Genomic DNA, 22,701 nt, shown 5'->3' with positions numbered 1-22,701 from the left:
AAAAAAAAAAAAAAAAAAAAGGGGAGTTATGTTCCCCTCTTTTAGGATAGAGTATCTACATAATTTATTTGGAATTCTTCTGCATAGGAGATTTGTCCTTACTCTCCCATTTATTAATTTCAGTCATTTATTTATATTAGTATGGATTAATGGATTTTTAAAAATACTTTATATTATAATCCAATACTAGTTTATTCTGTTGCTCAGATTGTTCCAGCTTTGGCCATTTGGAGCTCTTTCAGTGGGCTCCTGTACCTCTTTTACATGCCCCCATCAATGAGTTGTTTTTGTTTTATTTTGTTTAAAAAGTTTGATTTTTTTTTTTTTTTTTTGGTCTGTTGTAGGAAGCCACAGGTGGAAGTTTGGGTATACAATAGGAGAAAGGTTAATTGAGAATATTAATAATTATTAAGGGAGGCAAATATTTTTCCATTTATATAGCTTAATTTATTTAAAGTCTGCTTCAGATGATGTGTTTTCTCGTAGGAACACTAGTGTAGCAAGTTTTGCCTAACCTTTCTCTGAAGTTTTCATTAGAAAAAAGTAACAGAGAATATACTTGCTGCCTTACAATATGAATCTGTTTCAATGTTGGAGAATTCCATATGTTAAAATAGAATTTCATTGAACTTAACACATGGTTTTAGAAAAGTAGCATTCCCTTTACCAAAGAATGGGTGAGATAAAAATCACAAATAGATAACTTTTTAAAGTCTGGCATTGAAGAAAGCATATTTTATTAAACTGCCATTTACCCTCTGTGTTTTCTTTTTTTTTCTTTTTTTTGAGGTAGAGTCTCACTCTGTCACCCAGGCTGGAGTCCAGTGGTGCGATCTTGGCTCACTGTAACATCCACCTCCTGGGTTCAAGCGATTCTTTTGCCTCAGCCTCCTGAGTAGCTGGGACTGTAGATGTGCATCACTACACCCAGCTAATTTTTGTATTTTTAGTAAAGACAGGGTTTCACTATGTTGGCCAGGCTGGTCTTGAACTCCTGACCTCAAGGGATCCGCCCGCCTTGGCCTCCCAAAGTGCTGGGATTACAGGCGTGAGCCATCACACCTGACTCGTGTGTATTCTTAATGCTGGATTGTTGGTCCAGGATATGAAATATATTATTTAGAGGTAGGAAAGACCCAGAGGAGATGGGACTTGATTTAGAACTTGAAAGAAATAATTTGGATTAGCAGAGAGAAAAAGAGTATTCCAGGTTGCAGAAAAGCAAACAAAAAAGACAGATACAGGAATAATCTCAGGCTCTGTGAGTGTAGTGATTATGTCATTCATTTTTTTTTCCCCCTTGTATCTGGAGCAGGGCTTATGTATTGCAGGTGCTCTGTAAATGTATATTGAACTGAATTAAATGGAAACAAGTGGCTCTTTTAGCATCAGTTTCTAGCATCTATGGGAATCCTGTTTTTGTAGACAGAAAATCACAGAGAACAATAAATCAACTCTAAAATCCTCAAAAGTAACTAATTGCCTTGCCCCTTTTCTCATCTTCTTGTATATAGTACAGGACAGCAAAATACAGCTTCCAATTGTACAGCTGCGTAAAGTGTGGGCTGAAGCAGTGCACTATGTGTCTGGACTAAAAGAAGACTACAGCAGGCTCTTTCAGGGACAAAGGGCAGCAATGTAAGTGGATTCTGTTGTTTATAAGCACAATGCAATGTGCATCATATACTCAAGAATTAATCTTGCTGGTTTTCACTAATCAATATTTCATGTAATAGTAACATACTAGGCCAATTTGAAGTGTAATGTTCTGATTAAACTTGTAGAATTCTCACTAATGGACTGAGACCATTCTATTATAATGACTTGAGGGTAATAATTCCCGTATGGTCCTAGTACAAAAAGATTGTTTATCACAGAATATTATAGGCAGGAAGTCTTTAGAGATCAGATTCTAGAGATCAGTTATTTCTCATAGATTGATAATAGAAACTTAGGCTTTGGCCTTGTGGCAGTTTATGTTTTTAAATTATTGTTCAATGTTTCTGAATGCTGAATGCTGATAATATCTTTTTTCTTTTTTTTTTGCTATGGTTTAGGTTAAGTCTTCTTAGATATAATGCTAACTTAACAAAAATGAAGAACACTTTGATCTCAGCATCACAACAACTGAAAGCTAAATTGGAGTTTTTTCACAAAAGCATTCAGCTTGACTTGGAGAGATACAGCGAGCAGATGACGTATGGGATATGTAAGTGTCTGAGTAATATATTTCAAAGGAATATCTGGTTTCTTGAAGCCATCTGTTGTTTTGCCTTCTTAACTCAGCCAGTTGTTTTACTTACCTTCACATTAGGACAGGAGACAGGACAACTTAGATTACCATAAACCATGTTTGTTTTGAATGTTACCTCTTTTTAAAAATTTGCTTAGTTGAGCAATTTAGTTTCACAATTGGGCTAAAATTATTTAGCTCCAAAAAAATACAGAAGCAATTTAATAATCTTGAATTTCAAACATAATTTAAAAATAAATACAAAATCTGGACTTCTTAGCCAGTGCTGTGGACTGAATGTTTGTGTCCCCCATGAAATACATATGTTGAAATTCTGACCCTGAAGGTGACGGTGTTGGTAGGTGGAGTCTTTGGGAAGTGACTAGGTCATGAGAGTGGAGCCTTCGTGTTTGGGATTAATGCTCTTACAAAAGAGGCCTGAATGAGATCCCTCACCCCTTCTGCATGTGAGGACAGAGCAAGAAGATAGTCATCAGGAACCAGAAAGCAGGCCTTCACCAGATACCAAATCTGCCTTGTTCTTGGACTTCCCAGCCTTCAAAACTATAAGAAATAAATTTCTATTGTTTTTATGGCACTTAGTCTATGGTATTTTGTTATAGTAGCCCAAATGGACTAAGACAACCAGGGGAGTCTTAAACTACTTACCTTTCTGTAAATAATGACACAAATATTCTAAGGCTATGATTTTTTTCAAACCATCTACTGTGGAGTCCTATTTTTTGCATACACGATCTCCAAATTTTCAATATTTGACTCCAAGCTTATCTCCTTCAGATGCACTAAGGAAATGTAAAAAGACAGAGTTAAAATATGAGTAAATTGAAGGAGTCACTACCAGCATTTCTGTTTTCTTTTATAAAACAAATCCTTTTTAGGAAACAAATACTGCTTGTACACTTGTCCTGAGCAAAGTATGTGTATCTCAGAATAAACAATCAATAGTGTCCAGTTGGGTGAATGAATTTACTCTCCAGAACTGGTTTTATTAATAATATTGTTATTTTATCTCTATTTGTATATTATTGACATTCTGGCAAGTGATAAAATATAATTATTTCATTAAAATACCTTAGACTTGTCAAAGGCTTATTATACAATTATTAAAGAAGAATGAGGTAGATCTGTATGTGCTTTATTAAAAGATCACCTGGGTCTTTAGTTGACAGAAAAGTTTTAAATTGTGGGAAAAAATAAAGAGTATACCAGTGGTTTCACTTGCGAGGGAGCAGGGTATGTGTCTATGTAACAAATAGTCATAGTAAGGTCCCTTGAGGTGGATGGTAGAAGGGAGGAAGACAGAGTCTTTTCTGTTTATATCCTTTTATAGTATTTAATTTTTAAAAATCACATTCAAGTATTAAATTTCTTTTCTGGCCAGGTGTGGTGACTCACGCCTGTAATCTCAACACTTTGGGAGGCCGAAGCTGGTGGATCCCTTGAGCTCAGGAGTTCAAGACTAACCTGGGCAATGTGGGGTAGAACCCCATCTCTACAAAAAATACAAAAATTAGCCGGGCATGGTGGTGCACACCTCAGCTATTCAGGAGGCTGAGGTGGAAGGATCACTTGAGCCCTGGAGATAGAGGTTGCGGTGAGCCGAGATCATGCCACTGCACTCCAGCCTGGGTGACCGAGTGAGACACTATCTCAAAAAAAAAAAAAAATTGGTTTTTCCTTTATCCACCTATCTCCACACTGATATACATATTTTCTTTAAGAAAACAGTCAGCCGGGCACAGTGGCTCACGCCTGTAATCCCAGCACTTTGGGAGGCCGAGGCGGGTAGATCACGAGGTCAGGAGATCAAGACCATCCTGGCTAACATGGTGAAACCCCATCTCTACTAAAAAATACAAAAAATTAGCCGGGCATGGTGGTGGGCGCCTGTAGTCCCAGCTACTTGGGAGGCTGAGGCAGGAGAATGGTGTGAACCTGGGAGGCGGAGCTTGCAGTGAGCTGAGATTGCACCACTGCACTCCAGCCTGGGTGATAGAGTGAGACTCCATCTCCAAAAAAAAAAAAAAGAAAGAAAGAAAACAGTCATCTGTATTCATTTCCTAAGGGTTCTATAACCTGTGTGGCTTCAGCAATAGAAACTTATTGTCTCACAGCCCTGGGGGCTAAAAGTCCAAAATCGAGGTGTTGGCAGGGCCATGTTTTCTCTGAAATCCGCAGAGAAGAATCTTTCCTTGTTTCTCTCTAGCTTCTTATGGTCTTATGGTCTGCCAGCCATCACTGGCATTCCTTGGCTTACAGTTGCAGCACCTTAATCTGTCTCCATTGTCACATAGCATTCTCCCCTGTGTATCTGTATCCTGTGTCTCGTCTCTTCTAAGTACACTGGTCATACTGAATTAAGAGCCCAGACCATTCCTGTATGAGTATTAATTTATCTAATTACTTCTGTAACGACTTTATTTCCAAATAGGTCACATTCTGAGATATTGGGGGTTAGGAATTCCACATATCTTTTGGGGGGGCCACAATTCAACTCATAACACATCTTTGATGTTGATATGGCAAGGAGGCAGGCAGGCCAGTAATTAAAGATATGGCTATTTCTGAGATAACCAATTCAGACTTTTCTTTTAGCTTCAGAAAAAATGCTAAAAGCATGGAAAGAAATGGAAGAAAAGGCCATCCACTATGCTGAGGTAAAATCATTGACCACATTCTGTGTACTTATTAATTCTTGATGTCTCCATTAGAAACTGTCTTTGGTTTTGGTATATGAAGAGCATTTTTCATGTCATTCCCGAAATTCAGACAAAATTCTAGTAGATGCTTTGTATATAAAGAGGGAGGTATCATAGTGATTAAAAACAAGGGCTTTTTGAAAATTACCTAGTGCCTTACTAAGCTTCAGTTTCCTTTATTTATTTATTTTTTGAGACAGGGTCACTGTGTTGCCCAGGTTGGAGTGCAGTGGCATGATCAAAGCTCACTGCAGCCTCAACTTCCCAGGCTCAAGCAAGTCCTCCCATCTTAGCCTCCTGTGTAGCTGGGACAAGAGGTGCACCACCATGCCTGGCTAACTTTTACATTTTATTAGTGACAGGGTCTCACTATATTGCCCAGACTTGCATCAAACTCCTGGGCTTAAGCAATCCTCCCACCTCAGCCTCCCATAGAGCTGGGATTACAGGCATGAGCCACCACATCCAGCTAGTTTCCATATTATGGGCACAATTTCTTTTCTAGTAGGGTTATGAAGATTAAATGGGAGTCAGTATTATTTTTGTGACTGGTTTAGATAGGATGGCTGCACATCTGGGTTTAGTGGGACTGTCCCAGTTTATACCTAATATCTTGCCATAATTATCAGTAGTAGTCCCTTTCACTCTCAAAATGACACTGGTTTGGACAATAAATTATATGGTGTCCCCAGGTATAGATCATTCTCTAGGTGGCAGATTTTCTTCCCCTTATCCTGTACATTTGTCCATGGTCCTAAGTTATTACACTCCTTAATGTCAGTACTTACCCTGAGGATGTGGGTGGGAATACCCATGGTGTCCTGGGGTGGGAAATCCAAGGTCTTTATCTTTTTGTGTCCCTATTCAAGGCAGTGGGGGCCAGGAGGCAATCAAAATCATAGAGCCAAGATACAAGTAATACCAGTGGTTTTGGTCTTTCTTGTTAGTTGACACCTGTTGTACCTTTTTGCTTCTCCAGAGGTAAAAGCAAATACTAGTAGTTTACTGTTGTCAGGAGAGAAAAGAGAGAAGACTAAGAATAAGTGTGTTCTTATGTGAAGGATTAAGTGTCAGAATCTGAAGAATAGAAAGGCTTTAACAATATCAGTGTTTCATATTATATTATTTAGTTCTCTAATGAAGCAGCAGGTCATTCTGTATCCTTAAGATCTGAATTTTGTTTCCAATGATGTAGTGGTAAGCCTTTCATTTCCTTTGTATTTTCATCATATTTTAGGTTGGTGTCATTGGATACCTGGAGGATCAGATTATGTCTTTGCATGCTGAAATCATGGAGCTACAGAAGAGCCCCTATGGAAGACGTCAGGGAGACTTGATGGAATCTCTGTAAGGATGTACTTGTGTTGTTGGTCTTGACATCTGTTATATTTTGTAGCAGATTGTTCTTTCTGCTTACATCTGGCAAATTAAACCTCTATGTGGTTCTTTTCTCTAGTTTTCCTTTCCCCAAATATATTGGGATTATCTTTAAAGTGGAAGCTTTTTCTTAGTCACAGGAAACTTCAGAAATAATTCTTTGGGTTGGCCTTTTTTGGTTTTGAATAAAAGTATGAGTGTTAAGAATTTTCCAAGTATAACTAAGTTACAAACTGTTTCCCTACTCATAGTACCTCTGGTCCAAGGTATTGACTCTTAAATGCCCTAAAACTTGAGATTTTTTCTTAATTAAAGTTCTGGATTAAAAACTTCAGATATTTTCTCTAATTATAGGTCATAATTTTTATCTGTTTAAGTGTCTCTGGTGCAGAGATGTGCTCATGGTAGATCATAATAGATATGAACTATATTAAACTTTGCATTTTAAGAACTTGTGTAGTTCTTATTACTCAATAAAATGCTCTGTGAAATACTCGTTGGCAATATGAACTTGCTTTAAAATGGGTTCATTATTCACATAAAATAATATTGTTTCAAGTTGTAGATTATTGAAGTCATTAAATTACCTTCACATATCAGAGCATGTTTTCTCTTTTACAGGGAACAGCGTGCTATTGATCTATATAAGCAGTTAAAACACAGACCTTCAGGTAAGACACTTCTATCACAGTGCTTGAAGGCATTTTAGGTAACTATCACTAGCCTAACAAATGTGGGGGATTAAATATTTTTAAGTTAAAAATTTTCTTAAAGCTGCAGAATAAATTCCAGTTTTGGTATTACCATTGAGACATGGTATAGTAAGTTTTAAGTTTGTGAGAATTTAGGAGATTAAAAAGAGAAAGTAACAGAGAAAATGAGGTAGAAAAATTTTAGAAGGGGACGTGAAAAGAAAGAATGGAAGACAGAAAAAAGGAACTCAAAGAGGAAGAAGCAGCAAGAAAATGTTTAGAAAGATGAAAAAAAATAAGTGTTGCTCAAGATTGGAGAGGTTGGGCAGGTTGTGGTGGCTCACACCTGTTATCCCAGCACTTTGGGAGGCCAAGGTGGGTGAATTACCTGAGGTCAGGAGTTCAAAACCAGCTTGGCCAACGTGGTGAAACCCCATCTCTACTAAAAATAAAAAAGTTAGCCGGGTGTGGTGGCGCGTGCCTATAATACCAGCTACTTGGGAGGCTGAGGCAGGAGAATCGCTTGAACCTGGGAGGAGGAGGTTGCAGTGAGCCAAGATCACACTACTGCACTCCAGCCTGGGTGACAGAGCGAGATTCTGTCTCAAAACAAAACAAAACAAAAAAATACTTAGAGAGGTTGGAAAGAATTTGAGGCAATGGGTTCAGGTTTGGAATTGTTAGAGGGAAGGCCTGTGCTGTTCTAGGCCAAAGCAGATTGCCTTGAAAATAATGCCTTCATCTGCACTGGTCACTGACGACTTTTTTTGTTGGTAAAACAATTCCTGTTGAACACCTGCTAAATACTGAGCAAGGTCTGCTGGAAAGAGTACTGGATGGGGAATCAGAAGGCTTGAATTCTAGATTGAGTAATTTACCTACTGTTACCTCAGGCAAATCTCCGTTTCCCATTTCCTTCTGCAAAATGGGGTGGAAACCTAGCGTTCCTACTCAGTGAGTATGTTGTGACAATGTATTTAAGAGGATATTTGTGAAAATGCTTTGAAAACTATAAACTGTTATGTACCTGCAAGATATTATCATTTAGTTAAAAATTTGTTTTGAAGGGTAACAGAAGAAATAAAGTCTGTGCCCTAATGTGCATTATACTTAAATGAATATGTTAAAAAAAGATATACTTTTACACTTTAAAATTTGCAGACACATAGCAACACATGCAAATTAATATACATGTGAAATTGTATTTCATATACTCTTTTCACATTTAAAAAAGAACACTATCTCCTCTTATACTGCTTTTATTTTACTGAAATGTATTCAGTTTAGTCTGACCAGCAGTTCTCAAAATGTAGCATATGGACCTGTGGGAATCCTTGAAACTTTGTCAGAGAGTCTGTGAGGTTAGAACCATTTTCATAATAAGATGTTATTTGTGTTTTTCACCATGTTGACATTTTCACTGATGGTGCAACGTAAAATGGCTTGCACTTTAGTATGAATCAAGGCACTAGCACCAAACTATGCTAGTAGTAGTTATATTTTTTATCACCATGCATTCACAGTTTTTTAAAAATGACAGTTTCACTTAAAAATGTTCTTGATAAAGCAGTAAAAATAGTATTTTATTTAAATCTCAACCTTTGAGTATGTGTTTTTAATATTTTGTGTGGTGAAATGGGAAGTACTCATAAAAGTGTTTCTTCTACACAGTGAAGTATGATGGTCGTCTTAAGGAAAACCACTTCAGTAATTGTTTACATTGCTAGTTGTCTGGCCTCTTTCGGGGAAGACACCATTTTTACTTGGAAGAGCAACTGTCAGGCAAACTATGATTATTCAGATTTGCATACATGAGATAATTTCTAAGAAATTAAATGAAAATAAAAAGTATAGCGCGCTTACTACTTTAAGGGAAAAAAAACAATATTTGTTGTCAATGATAACATTCCATGTTTCAAGCAAAAAGAATTTTAGAAAACTTGTATTTACCAGCTGGAATTTGTCAGCTTCTCAGCACTTAAAAACTTTTCTGACGAGATCAGTGGTATATCAGAAAGATTTGCAAAAATGTAAAACAGTGCAAGGGTTCTCACTGAAATTTTTTTGATTTAGAAAGTAATGTTTTTTTGGTTTTTGTTTTTAGAGGTGGGCTCTCGCTATGTTGACCAGGCTGCTCTTGGACTCCCTGGGTTCAAGCAGTCCTTCCACTTCAGGTTTCCAAGTATCTCAGGTAGCAGTAGCCAGGTGAAAGGAGGTGGCTCTCGTAGATATGAGTATTCTGTGTAAAGACATGTATGTATAGTACTTAGCATGTCTGAGGAAATGCCGTATGACTGGAGTATAGAGTTTCAGGAGAGAGAGAAAACCTAAATAAAGGTTTTTTTTTGGTATGTTTGTTTTTAATAAAAACATGTTAGTGGGCAATAGGTTTGTTATTTTTAAATGAATTAAGACACGAGTATTTTTAAATTTCTGTTTAATTCCTGAAAACCCTTTGGGGTTCTCAAGAATTTTCTCGTGTAAAGGTGTCCTGAGACCAAAAAGTTAGAGAACTGCTTATCTAGACTATTCTCAGAAGCTTGGCTGCTCAGGAAAGAAGAGAGGTGGGTGAGTAGCTAAAAGGAGATGTAGAGCCAAGGGAGGTCACTTCTCAGAAGGAAGACTTAAACATCAGGTGCCACATGATGATGTTTTAGTTAACAACAAGCTGTGCATACTATGGTAGTCCCATAGAGATTATACTACTGTATTTTCATTATGTATTTTCTATGTTTACATGCACAAATACTTACCAATGTGTTACAGTTGCCTACAGTATTCAGTACAGTCACTTGGTGAACAGGTATGTAGCCTTTTGTCAAAAGGCTATACCATACAGCTTAAGTGTATAGCAGGCTATACCATCAGGGTTTGCATAAGTACACTGTAGTATTCACACAGTGACGAAAGTGGCCAGTGATGCACAAGTTGAGAGATTGGCTCCAAAGAACAGTAGGAGGGATTAGCCTTGATACTATTGATATTGGAAAGAGAATGAGTGTGGATACAGATACTTTTTTGGGAGTAGAGGTTGGAAGGTCAGGGTCTTACTGCCTTATGGCCTCTTATCCTGCAGTGGTAAGTGAGGTTAACTGAAATGGAAGAGGTGATGACCTCATAGATTTGAATAGTGTGCTAAAGACTTCTAAAAGCCACTGTGTGCAGTGGAAGATGTTGCTGACCCAAAACATACATTAAGAATCCAGGCCAGGTGGCTCATATCTGTGATACTAGGGGCTTTGGGAGGCCGAGGCAGGAGGATTGTTTGAGGCCAACAGTTTGAGACCAGTCTAGGCAACGTAGTGAGACCCCGTCTCTACAAAAAATAAATAAATAAATAAATAAATAAATAAATAAAATTTTTAAAAAGCTGGGTGTGGTAGTGTGTGCCTATAGTCCCAGCTACTCGGGAGGCTGAAGTAGCAGGATCGCTTGAGGCCCAGGAGGTCGAGGCTGCAGTGAGCCAAGATTATACTATTGCACTTCAACCTGGGTGACAGAGCAAGACTTTTTCTCTAAAAAAAGAAAAGTACCCAGAGCAGAAGTGAAAAACCTGTGAATTAGCAGTGGCAAATAGTGAACAGTAATATTAATTTTTTGTTGATAATTTAGTAGCTTGGATATAGGAACTAATAGAGCAGATGGTTGGATTAATCCAAGGTTAGGATTTTGCTGATGGAATAAGAGGATAAAAAGGTTGAAGATGTTAACAAAATAGTGATTTAAGTAATAGAAGTTGTTGTAGCTAGAGTAAAATATTAAAATCTAAGATTTCAAATAGAGCAAGTCCAATTCTTTTTCTTTAATCAATATTTCTGGGCCAGGTGTGGTGGCACATGCCTGTAATCCCAGCTAATCTGGAGGCTGAGGCAGGAGAATCGCTTGAACCAGGGAGGCGGAGGTTGCAGTGAGCCAAGATTGTGCCACTGCATGCACTCCAGCCTGGGCGACAGAGCTAGACTCCATCTCAAAAAAAAAAAATTGTGACTCCCAGTCTTCTGGCTAATGAATCAGATTCCGCAGATACACAGTGATAGCATTGGTTTAGGTTATATTTTTAAAAACTTTGAGGTAGCCCTGTCAACATAGCACGAAGCTCAGAAATAAATTGCTATCCAGGTAGCTTGAGTGTCACCTTGAGTGACAAACTGTAACAAGATTGTGTCTGTCATTGGGGCCTATTATATAATCACACTTGATTTGTGGCCTCTGTTGTCTTTTCTAGCTTAGAGTTGACTTGAATCTCTTGTTCATCTGAAAATGGTTAAAACCAGCTTTCTTCATCCTTTAGCCTTGGAGAAGGCTAAAGTTCTGAGGGCTTTCACTATCTAAAAGAGCTAGTTATATGAGAAGGCTCTTGGCTTGGTCCATGGTATTTAGGAAGGAATACTGTTTGGAGAAGAACCTTTTTGGAGCCTTTCATTTGCTTGTTGGTGAGGAGGAGACAACACAGATGTGTAGGGAATAAAGTTGGGCTATGGGGGAGGTATTTGGAGTGATAACAAAGGACACGACATTTTTTAAACCTTCTTTGATGCTCCTTTCATCATTTCCTTTTTGGTAAAATGGGGGTAACAAAAATAGTCCTCACAGGACTGCTGTGAGGATTAAATGGGAAAATTATAAGCAGAGAGTAGCAAATATTATTATTATTATTGCATTTAGGCTTAATTATTGTCCAAAGAAAATACCAGCATGATGCATGAGCAACTTTCAACTCCTTTAGCCATTTTCTGAAATATAACAATTAATGATAGTTTTTTGGGGTTTTTTTTTGTTTTTTGTTTTTTGTTTTAAATCGAGGACACATTATAAATTGTAGAACTCATTGTGACCAACAGCTATCCCAATTGAGGGTATCTGGCTGCTGCCAGATAAGGCTTTGAGATGTCATACTGCCCTCAAATGGAACTTTCAGGCTGTCTATAAGTCCCTTTACTAGTTGGTTTCAGTGAGCGTTTTTCAAAGTTTTTCTGGGCTGTAAACAGATGGAAAAACATGAAATTCCAAGCAACCTAGTTCAAGGACCTCCTTCCTTTAGGCAATGAAAGTTTGATGAATTGTCCTACTGTTTCTAAATATGTGGTTAATCATCCAAGAAAAATTGTTCTCTTGGCCAGAGGCTGCATTTGTGTCTGGGGCTTGGGTTAGTATGGGTTAAAGATAGCCAAGACTATTCTTCTCAAGCACAGGCAACTAAGGTCTCTTACTGATAAATTTATATATACATTATACACATACAAACTTTATTTTTTATATATAACTAGATTTTATTTATAGGTAATCTTTATATCTTTTAACCCAATTTTTAATTTAAATGGAGATATTAATTAAAATTGGTTTCAGAGTTTCAGGGATTTTTGAGGAATTTTTTGTTTGGAGGTTGATATGTTGCAGAATAAAGATTATACCCACTGACTGTTGTCTTTTATAGATCACTCCTACAGTGACAGCACAGAAATGGTGAAAATCATTGTGCACACTGTGCAGAGTCAGGACCGTGTGCTCAAGGAGCTGTTTGGTCATTTGAGGTAGGAAAATTGCTTCATTTCCTACTGAAGAACCAGGATACGTTTATCTTGTTCCTCTCAAAGTACAAATGCCCTCTTTGGTAAAGTATACTTACCCAGGAAGGATTCTGAAAGTACCTTGGGTAGCTTGGCCATAGCTGTCTGCATTTATGTGTCCTTTTGTATGCATTACTTTGGAGATCAGTCATTAAATCTGATGCTGATTGTGGTTCATTTCCTCAGCTGGGTTTTGGGAATATGGTATACATACAGTCTTGGGGAACATGTAAGTGTCTGACACTGATTTAATCTCTCCAGCAAGTTGTTGGGCTGTAAGCAGAAGATTATTGATCTACTCCCTAAGGTGGAAGTGGCCCTCAGTAACATCAAAGAAGCTGATAATACTGTCATGTTCATGCAGGGAAAAAGGCAGAAAGAAATATGGCATCTCCTTAAAATTGCCTGTGTAAGTAATTATTAATGAATTATTTAATGTGACATTGAGTTGCTGTTATTCCCTGCAAAGGGGATTTTTATCAGCATGAGGTGAGCCCTCTTGAACACATTTTGTGCTGGCATGTATATATTTTGCACTGGCATGAAATGACGTCCATGTTCCTTGCTTGGTGTCCAGACTAGCAGTTGAGATGCAGGACTTATTATCATCTCTCCTTTCCAATTTCTCTGTTGTTATACTCCTCTTAGCCCTTGACCACTGTGGTATTCCAACCCAACTTGGGGATAGATGTACCTGACTAGATAATGAAACTGACCATCTCTTCAACTGGGTTTTTTTTCTTTCTTCAACCAAAATGGTATAAGATGAATGGATACATTTGGTTTTAGTCAATGAAGAAAGGGGCCAAGGACAGTTTACTAACAGTGTGTAAAGGTGGGAATAGTTTTGCACTGAAATACTCTGGTTGTGCATATAAGTAGTAATGGAAATGTAAGTCTTAGGAATATGGTAAGAAATTGTGTGAATCAACAGAGATGCTTGCCTGTAATCTTTTGATGATTTTTTTTCTTTTCCTTCAGACACAGAGTTCTGCCCGGTCCCTTGTAGGATCCAGTCTAGAAGGTGCAGTAACCCCTCAGACGTCAGTATGGCTGCCCCCGACTTCAGCAGAACATGATCATTCTCTGTCATGTGTGGTAACTCCTCAAGATGGGTGGGTTTACTTTGTAACAATAGATAGCTGTGTTTTCATAGCAGTGGTATAGGAATGAGGCAGTAGTTGTTAAGGTAGTCTTCTGTGCCTTCAGACCAGGGTTGAGTCCTGACTATCCCTTTGTAATAATCTTAGGCAACTTACTTGACTTTTTTGATGTTCATATTTCCTCACCTGTAAAACAGGAATGTCTCATAGAACTGTTGTGGAAATTTGATTAGACAATGTATATAAAGTGCTTGGGAAATAAATGTTCAGCAAATGTTGCTTATTATTAGCTCAGTCCAAGTTCTAAGTCTTTTCTTTTATTGGCTTATTACTTTCTTTTACTCAAACCTTATTCCTTCATTAACAGTTTATAAGAAATTATGCTATCATTTTGCATTTATCATTTTGGGGATCCTTGATTACCCTTCTAATAAATTTTTGAGATCTATTTTCTAACTTTGTATTTCTAAGATTAGACTTTTTTCAATGTTTTAAATCAGTTTTGCAAGTAAGAACTCAAATTCCAAGCCCTATATTTTATTAATTCCTACTCTTTTGCTAAAGCTGAATGACTATCCATTTCTGTTATTTTCTCAGCATAAGATGTGCCGTATCCAAAGCCAGTGGCTCTTTGCTAGCTTGTGTATTGTCGCTTTTCTCACAACTCATGGAGACCTCTACAGCACCAGCATTTCCTGGAAACTCTGCCCATAATTAGTTTTGCAGAAGAGCAGCCATGTTACATCACTGCTCAGGAGGTCATGCAGTTGCACATTCTGTACTCTACTTTTATGAGAGAAAAGCACATGGCAGGAAGGCAAGCTGATATCAGGTATTTTATTTTTTTTAAAGAAAGGAAGTTCCAGGGTATATATCTTGGGGTCATTATACATGTGGCCCAATGCAGTACACCTACAACTGTAGCACAGGCTATAATTAAATATATGGACTTTACAAAATATTCCAGTAATCAGAGTTGAAGGAAGTAAAATTTAATACTTTACTTACTTTTATGCCTTTATTAAAGGCATTTAGGTTTTTTGGCAGATGCTAATGTTTGCAAATGTCACCGCAATACAGGTAATTTCCAATTTGAGGTGTGGTTGTTTGCAAAAGTATATGTGACATACTTTCAATGTATTTTCTAGAAGGAACACATTATATTTTATTTTGAGACGGAATCTCACTCTGTCGCCTAGGCTGGAGTGCAGTGGCACAGTCTTGGCTCATTGCAACCTCCGCCTCCCAGATTCAAGCAATTCTCCTGCCTCAGCTTCCCAAGTAGCTGGGATTACAGGCGCGTGCCACCATACCTGGCTAATTTTTGTATTTTAGTAAAGACGGGGTTTCACCACGTTGGCCAGGCTCGTCTTGAACTCCTGATCTCAAGTAATCCACCTGCCTTGGCCTCCAAAAGTGCTGGGATTACAGGCATGAGCCACCGTGTCCAGTCAGAATACACTGTATAAGAAAATTGATTTCAATTATTATGTACCTGTGGTATTTAACTACCAAGGATTGGGAACTGTTTGGCCACAATTTTTCCATCTGTTGGATAAGAGCTGAATCAGAATGTCATTCTAAGCTGATAGTGACTATCATCCATGACCTAAAACAGACTCTTGTTAGGGGACTGAAGTTGGCAAAGGGAGAAGAAAGAGGCCATGTAGAAGAGGAAAGCATGAAGGTAGAAACCACAAGCAGGATTGCCTTCAAATATGAACTTCCAGGGATACTTCTTGGTTCTAGGTAGCTCCCCCACCACACTGTTCACTGTTTTCTTTTGCTGTCCTCAGGAATCAGCTTGCTTGTTTTGTTTCATTGCTATCTGTAGTTTCTAATGAGTTTTTCATTTTCTGTGATCTCTACATAACAGATTTTACTTTTTTCTCTTCTCCCCTACATTTGTGTCTGTGAAGTATGCATGCTGGTGTTTTTACTACTTTTAAGGAAAGAGAAGTTTTTAGAAACAAAAAGAGGTATTTCATCTGTCTTTGCCACAAGGATTTTTTCCTCCCTAGTTACATATTCAGGGGAAAAGCAAGTTGTACATAAGTGCCTCTTACGTTTCAGAGGAAAGTCAGATTGGAGTTATAGTGGACTTCTTATCCTTAGAGGTAGGTAGAGGTAGAGGCAGAAGCTTGGTTTAAACAGGACTCTGCCTCTGTAGGGAGGGATGAGGAAACTAAAGACTACAGGAGTCAACTGCACTGGGGTACTGGGTTACAGGAAGGGTAGTGATTGTGCTAACCTAGAAGACTAGAAAGTAGAGGAAATTCATATGCCCTTTTGCTGAATTTGAAAAGGCTTTGTTCTTTCATCTCACAGGGATACTTCAGCACAAATGATAGAAGAAAATTTGAACTGCCTTGGCCATTTAAGCACTATTATTCATGAGGCAAATGAGGAACAGGGCAATAGTATGATGGTAAGTTTTGTGTGGATATGGGTGCCTGCTTTGGCTATGTTGGGTGCAAAAGGTTTAACTTTCCATGCTAGCCTATCTGGCATTTGGGATGCATATGGGAAACAGAACTCAAGAGGAAAGAGCATTTGGGGAATATCCTCAACCTTAAATCCTTATCTGCTGTTACTCAGGGATATACTAAGATTATGTCATCAATTATCTTCAATAATAGCATTTTTGGTCAAATTAAATGAGTGGTAAGCTTTCTTAACAATGTGACCATTGAAATTGAATGGTTTGTTCTGTACCTTTTTGCTTCAGCAATCCATTTTCTTCATTAAGATGGGACTTGTACTTTAATTCAGATATGGTACCTCCCAAATAGAAAATAAATTATGTTTATATAGCTGTAATAATAAAACTGTGTGCTAAGATTTGGTTACTATAAACTACTGATTTGTTAAAACTTGGGGAAATTACAATAAAATGTTTACTGCATCAACTTTTGCTGCATTTAGTCTTAATGTCAGTTCTGTATATTTCCTCTTTCATTAAGAAAAATAGCAGCGGCCAGGCATGGTGGCTCACGCCTGTAATCCTAGCACTTTGGGAGGCCAAGGCAGATGGATTGCTTGAGCCCAGGAGTTTGAGACCAGCCTGGCCAACATGCGAAACCCTGTCTTTACAAAAAATATAAAAATTGGCTGGGTGTGGTGGCACACACCTGTGGTCCCAGCTACTTGGGAGGCTGAGGCAGGAGGATCGCTTGAGTGCAAGAGTTTCAGGCTGCAGTGAGCCGTAATCCTGCCACTGCACTCCAGCCTGGGTGACAGAGTGAGACCCTGTCTCAAAAAAAGGAAAAAAAAAGAGGATGATAATGGCGGCCAGCCATAGTGACATGTACCTGTAGTCCGAGTTACTAGGGAGGCTGAGGCAGAAGGATTGCATGAGCCCAGGAGTTCAAGGCTGCAGTGCATTATGAAGAGCCACTGCACTCCAGCTTGGCAACATAGCAAGATCCTGCTCTCTTAAAAAAAAAAAGAAAAAGAAAACGAAAAGGAAAGAATAATTGTTTGCTTCAAATATTTATGAAAAAAACTGAAATTTTTAAAATCAGGAAATAAGGTAAATGAAATGATTTTTCAACTTTTGATTATAAAATGTCCAAACAGACAGAAAACTTGCAAAAATGAACACCCATATACTTATTACTTATAGTCAACATCTAATTATAACTTTTTCATGCCTGGTTTTAGAATCTTGATTGGAGTTGGTTAACAGAATGAGTTGTCACTTGTTCACTGTCCCCAAACCTATGGAAGTTGTTGCTATACATGTTGGAAATGTGTTTTTTCCCCATGAAACCATTCTTCAGACATCAGTCAATGGAAGAAATGGCTCTGAACAGAAACTACATTTCTACTATGATCAGAAGAACATGATTTTACAAGTATAACATTTTTGAGTAATTTAAGCCTCTAAACTGACAGAAATTTATAAAAAGTCAATGTACTTGTTTGAATATTTGTTTTAATACCACAGCTGTTTAGGAGCATCATCATGACACATTTGTGCCTTCAATCTTGGTGAAACATTACTTATTTAACTGATTAAAAATGCCTTCTATGTATTAGTTTCCACTTTTAACTGTTGGGCATAAGGCCAGATGTAGTTTTGTATACAGAGAAGAAAACCTCAACTAATAGGCATTTTAAGTAAAAGTTGTCTATGTTTTTTCTAAAAGGGCTGCTCACAAGTTTTATTTCTTGAAGAATAAATTCTACCTCCTTGTGTTGCACTGAACAGGTGCTCTTCCTGGCATCATAAGGAGTTGGTGTAATCATTTTAAATTTTACTGAAAATTTAACAGTATTCCCTTCTCACTGAAGGGATTGTGTATCTGTGCTTCTAATATTAGTTGGCTTTCATAAATCATGTTGTTTTGTGTATATGTATTTAAGATGTACATTTAATAGTGTCAAAGAGAAGATGCCTGTTAATTTATAATGTATTTGAAAATTACATGTTTTTTCATTTGTAAAAATGAGTCATTTGTTTAAACAATCTTTCATGTCTTGTCACACAAATTTATAAAGGTCTGCAATCCTTTATCTGTAATTGTAATTCCAAAATCCAAAAAGCTCTGAAAACAAGGTTTCCATAAGCTTGGTGACAAAACTCGTTTGCTTGCAATCTAATCTGAACTGACTTTGAATCTTTTTACCCCATTTAGTGTGACTATTCCTTTATTTTGCTGCTTGATGATGAGAGGGAGGGCTGCTGCCACAGACTCTGATGAGGGCTGGGTAATGTAGTATGGTATATGCACAAAATTACTTTACTAAAATCTAAAATTTCTTAATTCTGAAACATCTTGCCCCAAGGATTTCAGATAAAGGACTGTGGACCTCTATCATCTGTTAAGTAATTTAGAAGATATTATTTGTCTTAAAAAATGTGAAATGCTTTTATATTCTAACAGTTTTTCACTTTGTGTATTAAATGGTTTTTAAATTACTTTTTTGATCTCTATTCATTATAAAAATCAGATTATAATAAAACAGTTGAATATGGCTTAGGAAAATATGAAGGTTCCATGAAGTGGAATTAAGAGCACAGGATACATGTACTTTCCTTAGGGATACCAGGATGTATGGTAAAGGTAGTATTGGACAACTTCTTTAATAGTGTTTTCCTCTGAGATGTCCTATCACCACTATCTACATCTAAAAACATGCTTGTATCTTGCCCTGTAAACTGATGTCACAGTCCCACCATCCCCATTCTTGCTAAAGTGGTATCATTTTCCTAGTCAACCAGATTTTTTAGTCATCACATACCACTATTCGTCATCTGTTATAATAGGCAGTCTCTATCTTGTTTCCCTACTTTTAGAAGATTTTAATAATAAACATTTATTGGGTACCTATTACTTGGAGGGTATTAAGCTAGATGGCAAGATCAGAAACAACATAGGTAGTACAGTAAAAGTGCTTATCTGGGAGTCTGAACATTACAAGTCATCCAAGCATTGCAGTTATTGTTAAGGATCATTTTTCAATGGTCATGCATTTCCTAAATATTTTAATAATTGGTGAAAGATTTGCTATAGGGTGGGAGCCGCTGCTGGTGTGTGGCTGGGGTTGTCAGGGCCGCCTGACCTATATAATTTGGGCAGATGGTGTGAGTCAGAACAGACTATTATAGTGGGATCCCCAAACTTGCTTTTGATGCATGAGTTGGACCACTATTTTTTGGTGGGTAATAACTTTTCAGAGGGGAATGGCAGTTGTGAATTGTATACATTTCATTCTTTAAGCAATATTATGAAAAATTTAAGAGAATGTCTATAGAAAACAGGGTATGGAGCAAGTTATTTTCCATTCCTTTTGCTTTTTGGAAGTTAAAATACCTAAGCTCTGCAAATATCATTTATTAGGAACAGATAAGGTCCCAGACATTCCTAGATAATAAAAATCAAATGAATGATACAGGTAAGTGTATTTATTGAAGGGTGTGGGTAGAGTGGTCTGGGAAGGCTTCCTTTAATGAAGACAAACTGATTCTATTTACCTCTTCTCACTTCCACTACTAAAGTAACCCTGGGCCTGCAGTTTCCTAACCACTTGACTTTCTTGCCAACAGTCTGTCTCCACTTTCAGCCTTTTATAGATTCATTGGCCCTAAAGCACTGCTTTCCCATACTTCCCTACCCAAGAGGGCAGGGGTCCTCAAGCCCTGGGCCGCGGACCGGTACCAGACAGTGGCCTGTTAGGAACCCAGCCCGATAGCAGGAGGTGAGCGGCGGGCAAGTGAGCATTATCGCCTTGAGCTCGGCCTGCTGTCAGATTAGCGAGTGGCATCAGATTCTCATAGGCACATGAACCCTGTTGTGAACTGCACATGCAAGGGTTGCGGGCTCCCTGTGAGAATGCCTGATGAGCCGAGGTGGAACAGTTTCATCCCGCAACCCACACACACCCCCACCCCGTCAGTCTTTACGGGGACTGTAAAGGTCTTTATAACCCTAGTCCACCTTGTCCAGTTACAGTTCCACCTCTAGCCTTTCAAGGCTTAAACCGTGAATGCCCTTGATTTCTCTTGTATTCATCTATCTCCCACCTATACCTTTTTCCTTCCCTTTTTTATTTTTGGCAATATGTGCCCATGGTTTAGAATTTAAAACGAACAGCATATGTAGTGACCCCTACCATAGCACTCCTTTCCATCACACAAGCCTTCAAGGAAACTGAAGTACTTACTTTTGTCTCCCTGGAGGATTCCCTCTGCCTCCCGCCCCATGTGCTTAGCAATTCTGTTCCTGTTGTCTGGATGGCCTTCATAAAGCCCTCACTGGACCAGTATTCTGGCACATAATAGGAACACTTAAAAAACGAGAGAATGATGCAGTTATACGTAGTGTCTTCCTCTTCTGAACTTTGACAGCACTTTATTTGCAACAAGTTTAGTTGCTCCTGAAGTGCAGGATCTGTGCTGGAAGTACGTGCGTGTTACACAGTGGGGCTCCTCATACACTGCAAAAGGACAAATAAACCAAACAGCTACCGCTTGAGAATGACCGAGTGGGTTCTCTGCACAAGAACAAACCAACCAGTCCCTTGTCCGAAAGGCCCTTTCCTTTTCTCTGCTTCGCTGCTCACTCCAGATCCCCGGCTGTCCTCTTCCGCAGCAGTTAACCAGCAGTGTACCGAAAAACAGCGATTTGCCTCCAAAAACCCTGCGCGGTCCGCGGCTAGGAGAATTTTGTCCCATGCGCTTCCCGTCTCACTAGTCGCGGGCCGGGGCTACGCCGTGTGCGTCTCCGCGCAGCCGCAGTACTGGGCGAGTAGGCGGGGCTGGCTGTTGGCGGCGGTTGGCTTGGCCCGGGAGTCGGGTGCACGTGCGGGCGGGGGCAATGCGTCACTGATCGGTGAGGCGCGGCCGAGGGGTCGGCTTTCCTCGCGAGCCTGCGGCTGGGCTCGTTCTCAGTGCCTTCCACCTGGGAGCGACCCTTGGGAGAGAGAGTGTCAGGAAGCTCACCGAGCAGGGGCGGCCCACTGGCCTCCAGGGGCGGAGGAGTTGGCAAGGGGTCAGCGGGCTCCGGCAGAAGGGAAGAATGAGGGGACTGGGGCACTGGACTCCGCGGCTCAGCCTGCGAGAGAGCGCCAAGCTTCCGAAGGGAGAGGGTGGAAGCTGGAGGGGGTGGACCTGTCACTCACGGGACTGAGGGTGCTTTTCTCCCGCTCCCAGGAGGAACGAGGATGAATATGACTCAAGCCCGGGTCCTGGTGGCTGCAGTGGTGGGTTTGGTGGTTGTCCTGCTCTACGCCTCCATCCACAAGATTGAGGAGGGCCACCTGGCTGTGTACTACAGGTGAGCGGCTTGTGCAGTCGGTCAGGGCTCTAGAGAACGTTAAAAGGGTACTCCGGAGTGGAATCTGGGAAGTTGTTCCCTCTGCAGCGTTCGGGGGCGCATGTCCCATCTCTAGGGAAAGCACGGGGGTCGAAGCGGGCTTTTACGGAACACCGTCCAGATGTTGGGCAGTTTTAGTGCTATGTTCTTTTTGTTGCAGAGATTAAGTCTCCTTACGGTTATTCCTATACACAGCAAACTCAAATTATTTGTGGAAAAATGAAGAAGGAAGAAAGAAAGTAGTCATTCTACCTCTAACTGAAGAGATGGATAAATTACAGTTCGTCCTACTGTACAGACTTTAGTTTGCCTCTGTAGACTATGCTGTATAGAAAATTTGGTTCTGTTTATGATTGTTTCTTAGACTTTTTCATTTAAAAGCTTCCAGTGTCTAGTTACGTCTTGTAACACCATGATGACCATGATAGTGGTTATATCCCTGGACATCCAGGGACATAAGCGTAACACTGATGGGCCATTCTCCTCCCCCTTTACTGTTTCTGTTCAAGTTGGGGACAGGAGTGGTGTGGGAGCTGTTGCTTTCTTGTTGAGCTCTCATAGCTTTTCCTTCAGCCTAATTACCACAAGTTCCTTTTGATGTAGACTAGTAAGAGAGAGGCCAGTTTGTGAAGAAATTGGGATAATGGTGTATTCAAAAAGAGGGTCAACTTTTTGCTTGCTTCCACTATCCCTCAAAACTGATATTTCTATTTTCAGATCCATCCTGAATCCTAGAAAAAGAACAATTTTAATGGTATATCTTAGCAGATGGAGCTCTAGCATAAGAAATTACAGATTAGTCCAGATTTCCTTCCAGTTTAGCATTGTCTTTCTGGCAGTAAAACCAGAGAAAGGACATTTCAAAGAATGACTCAAAGAATTAGTGATGAACCTCAAACAGTTCATCTTTTCTTGTTATTATGACTTAGCAAACGTGTTTATATTTTCAAGACAGGAAGCTAAGTTCTATGAATTTACAAGGTGCAAAATAGGACTTCTTTGTTTTATTTGCTCTCCAAATGCCTCCTTTTTATAATTTCCAGGGCTTGCTCTCATAGTTTTCGCATTCCAGGATTTGGTGAACAAGCCCTTAACCTGTTTATATAGTCTTGTCACTCTTCATCTTTTCATGCTAATTTTTTTTGTTTTTATATAGAAATTTTATGTTCCCAGTATTTTAATTACCTTG

At 39.0% G+C, this 22,701-nt stretch overlaps 2 protein-coding genes across 2 annotated transcripts in view; both read left to right on the top strand.

Annotated features, from left to right (window-relative positions):
* Positions 1–18,617, top strand: part of CHUK (conserved helix-loop-helix ubiquitous kinase) — a 43,293-nt gene extending 24,676 nt beyond the window's left edge. The window contains exons 12-21 of the mRNA XM_011977386.1: positions 1,515–1,638; positions 2,058–2,209; positions 4,850–4,911; positions 6,191–6,300; positions 6,952–7,001; positions 12,457–12,553; positions 12,851–12,998; positions 13,571–13,704; positions 16,021–16,120; positions 17,356–18,617. Coding sequence (XP_011832776.1) covers positions 1,515–1,638; positions 2,058–2,209; positions 4,850–4,911; positions 6,191–6,300; positions 6,952–7,001; positions 12,457–12,553; positions 12,851–12,998; positions 13,571–13,704; positions 16,021–16,120; positions 17,356–17,385 — 1,007 coding nt within the window. The 3' untranslated portion in view covers positions 17,386–18,617. The remainder of the gene's footprint in view (positions 1–1,514; positions 1,639–2,057; positions 2,210–4,849; positions 4,912–6,190; positions 6,301–6,951; positions 7,002–12,456; positions 12,554–12,850; positions 12,999–13,570; positions 13,705–16,020; positions 16,121–17,355) is intronic.
* Positions 18,618–20,939: 2,322 nt separating this feature from the next.
* Positions 20,940–22,701, top strand: part of ERLIN1 (ER lipid raft associated 1) — a 35,839-nt gene continuing 34,077 nt past the window's right edge. Inside the window, exons 1-2 of the mRNA XM_011977385.1 lie at positions 20,940–21,029; positions 21,350–21,473. Of these exons, the coding sequence (XP_011832775.1) occupies positions 21,361–21,473 (113 nt within the window). The 5' untranslated portion in view covers positions 20,940–21,029; positions 21,350–21,360. The remainder of the gene's footprint in view (positions 21,030–21,349; positions 21,474–22,701) is intronic.

This window comes from Mandrillus leucophaeus, unplaced genomic scaffold, assembly GCF_000951045.1.
Source record: "Mandrillus leucophaeus isolate KB7577 unplaced genomic scaffold, Mleu.le_1.0 Scaffold18, whole genome shotgun sequence".
Lineage (NCBI taxonomy): Eukaryota > Metazoa > Chordata > Mammalia > Primates > Cercopithecidae > Mandrillus > Mandrillus leucophaeus.
Note: the sequence above shows the minus strand (reverse complement) of the source record. Positions and strands in the feature narration are given on the sequence as shown.